This window comes from Ascoidea rubescens (assembly GCF_001661345.1).
Source record: "Ascoidea rubescens DSM 1968 unplaced genomic scaffold ASCRUscaffold_61, whole genome shotgun sequence".
Taxonomy (NCBI): Eukaryota; Fungi; Ascomycota; class Saccharomycetes; order Ascoideales; family Ascoideaceae; genus Ascoidea; species Ascoidea rubescens.
In genome coordinates this window covers 1-1,048 of record NW_017962973.1, presented here as the reverse complement: position 1 = coordinate 1,048, position 1,048 = coordinate 1, and the positions used below count along the sequence as shown (strand labels likewise).

At 36.4% G+C, this 1,048-nt stretch overlaps 1 protein-coding gene across 1 annotated transcript; it reads left to right on the top strand.

Annotated features, from left to right (window-relative positions):
* Window positions 1-538: 538 nt before the first annotated feature.
* ASCRUDRAFT_10762 (uncharacterized protein) lies at window positions 539-809 on the top strand (the record flags this gene model as incomplete). Its single annotated transcript, XM_020188691.1, has 2 exons — window positions 539-662; window positions 751-809. 2 exons carry the CDS (start codon window positions 539-541, stop codon window positions 807-809), a joined length of 183 nt encoding a protein of 60 aa, XP_020044098.1.
* Between the last annotated feature and the right edge of the window lie 239 nt (window positions 810-1,048).

Here is a 1,048-nt window from a genome sequence, read left to right as displayed (position 1 = left end):
CTCATCGTCATCAAGTTCCAGCTACGAAAATTAGGACTGATAAACCAAAGCCATCAACCAATTTGAAAACAAATAAAAGCCCTAAACACAGCAAAAAACAAGCCTTTTTGAGCTGACGCAGGGTCCCAGCCTCAGACTGCAGAAGCTGTCTCCTGCGGCACATTCACGCGCTTTCTGCAGTACACTAGCCGGTAACACACAGTAACTACGTTTTTGTTTCACTGCACAAGTTTTCAACAATTTGTTGTATTGATGTGGTGATATTGATCGACATGAACCCCGAAAAAGACATGCTTCTACAAAAAANGGGTAATACAACGATAGATGGTGACATTCCAATAAAATTTTCTACTCTTCAGGAAGCCAACAATTTGGAGTACATTCAAGGAAAGGTATCCTGTCCCAAACTATATTGTTACTATGCAAAAGACAACAAGGTGTGTATATTGAAATGGAGAATATTCCCTGCCAACGCTTATGGTTCTAATAGTCTGAACTCAATGGTACACCAAAACAGCTTGTTCCAGCAAATATAATAATGGAATTACTTAAATCAAGAGTAATCCGTGCCACTTCAATTTGTGGCATAAATGATTTTGTTGGTAATCATGAATATAACAATTGCATTTCAGCTGCAAAAGAAATGTTATTTGCCATTTTGGGTTTTTGTTTGCTTAGCAGAAACTTTCATATTTATTGGCACGAGACTTTTTTTTCTACTGATAACAACAGCATCTCTTCCACATGGAGTTTTGAGTTTTGATGATATTATAATCAAGCCTGCTTTAGATGTCGCATTTATTAATTGACCAAATATGCCATTTTTACTTGAATAGTGGGACTTGATGCGAATGTTTGTATTATCATCTCCAGATGATGGAATCAGTGCTCAGCTTTTACCTAACNTTTAGGCAAACATATGTCAACGGACCCACTGAATTGATGAATTCCAATTCTAATATATCTGAAATATTTGTTTGATCCCTTTTATATTATGGTGTATCTCATTTTAACATTAGTGCTGTGGTTAATTCACAGCGGTGGTTTT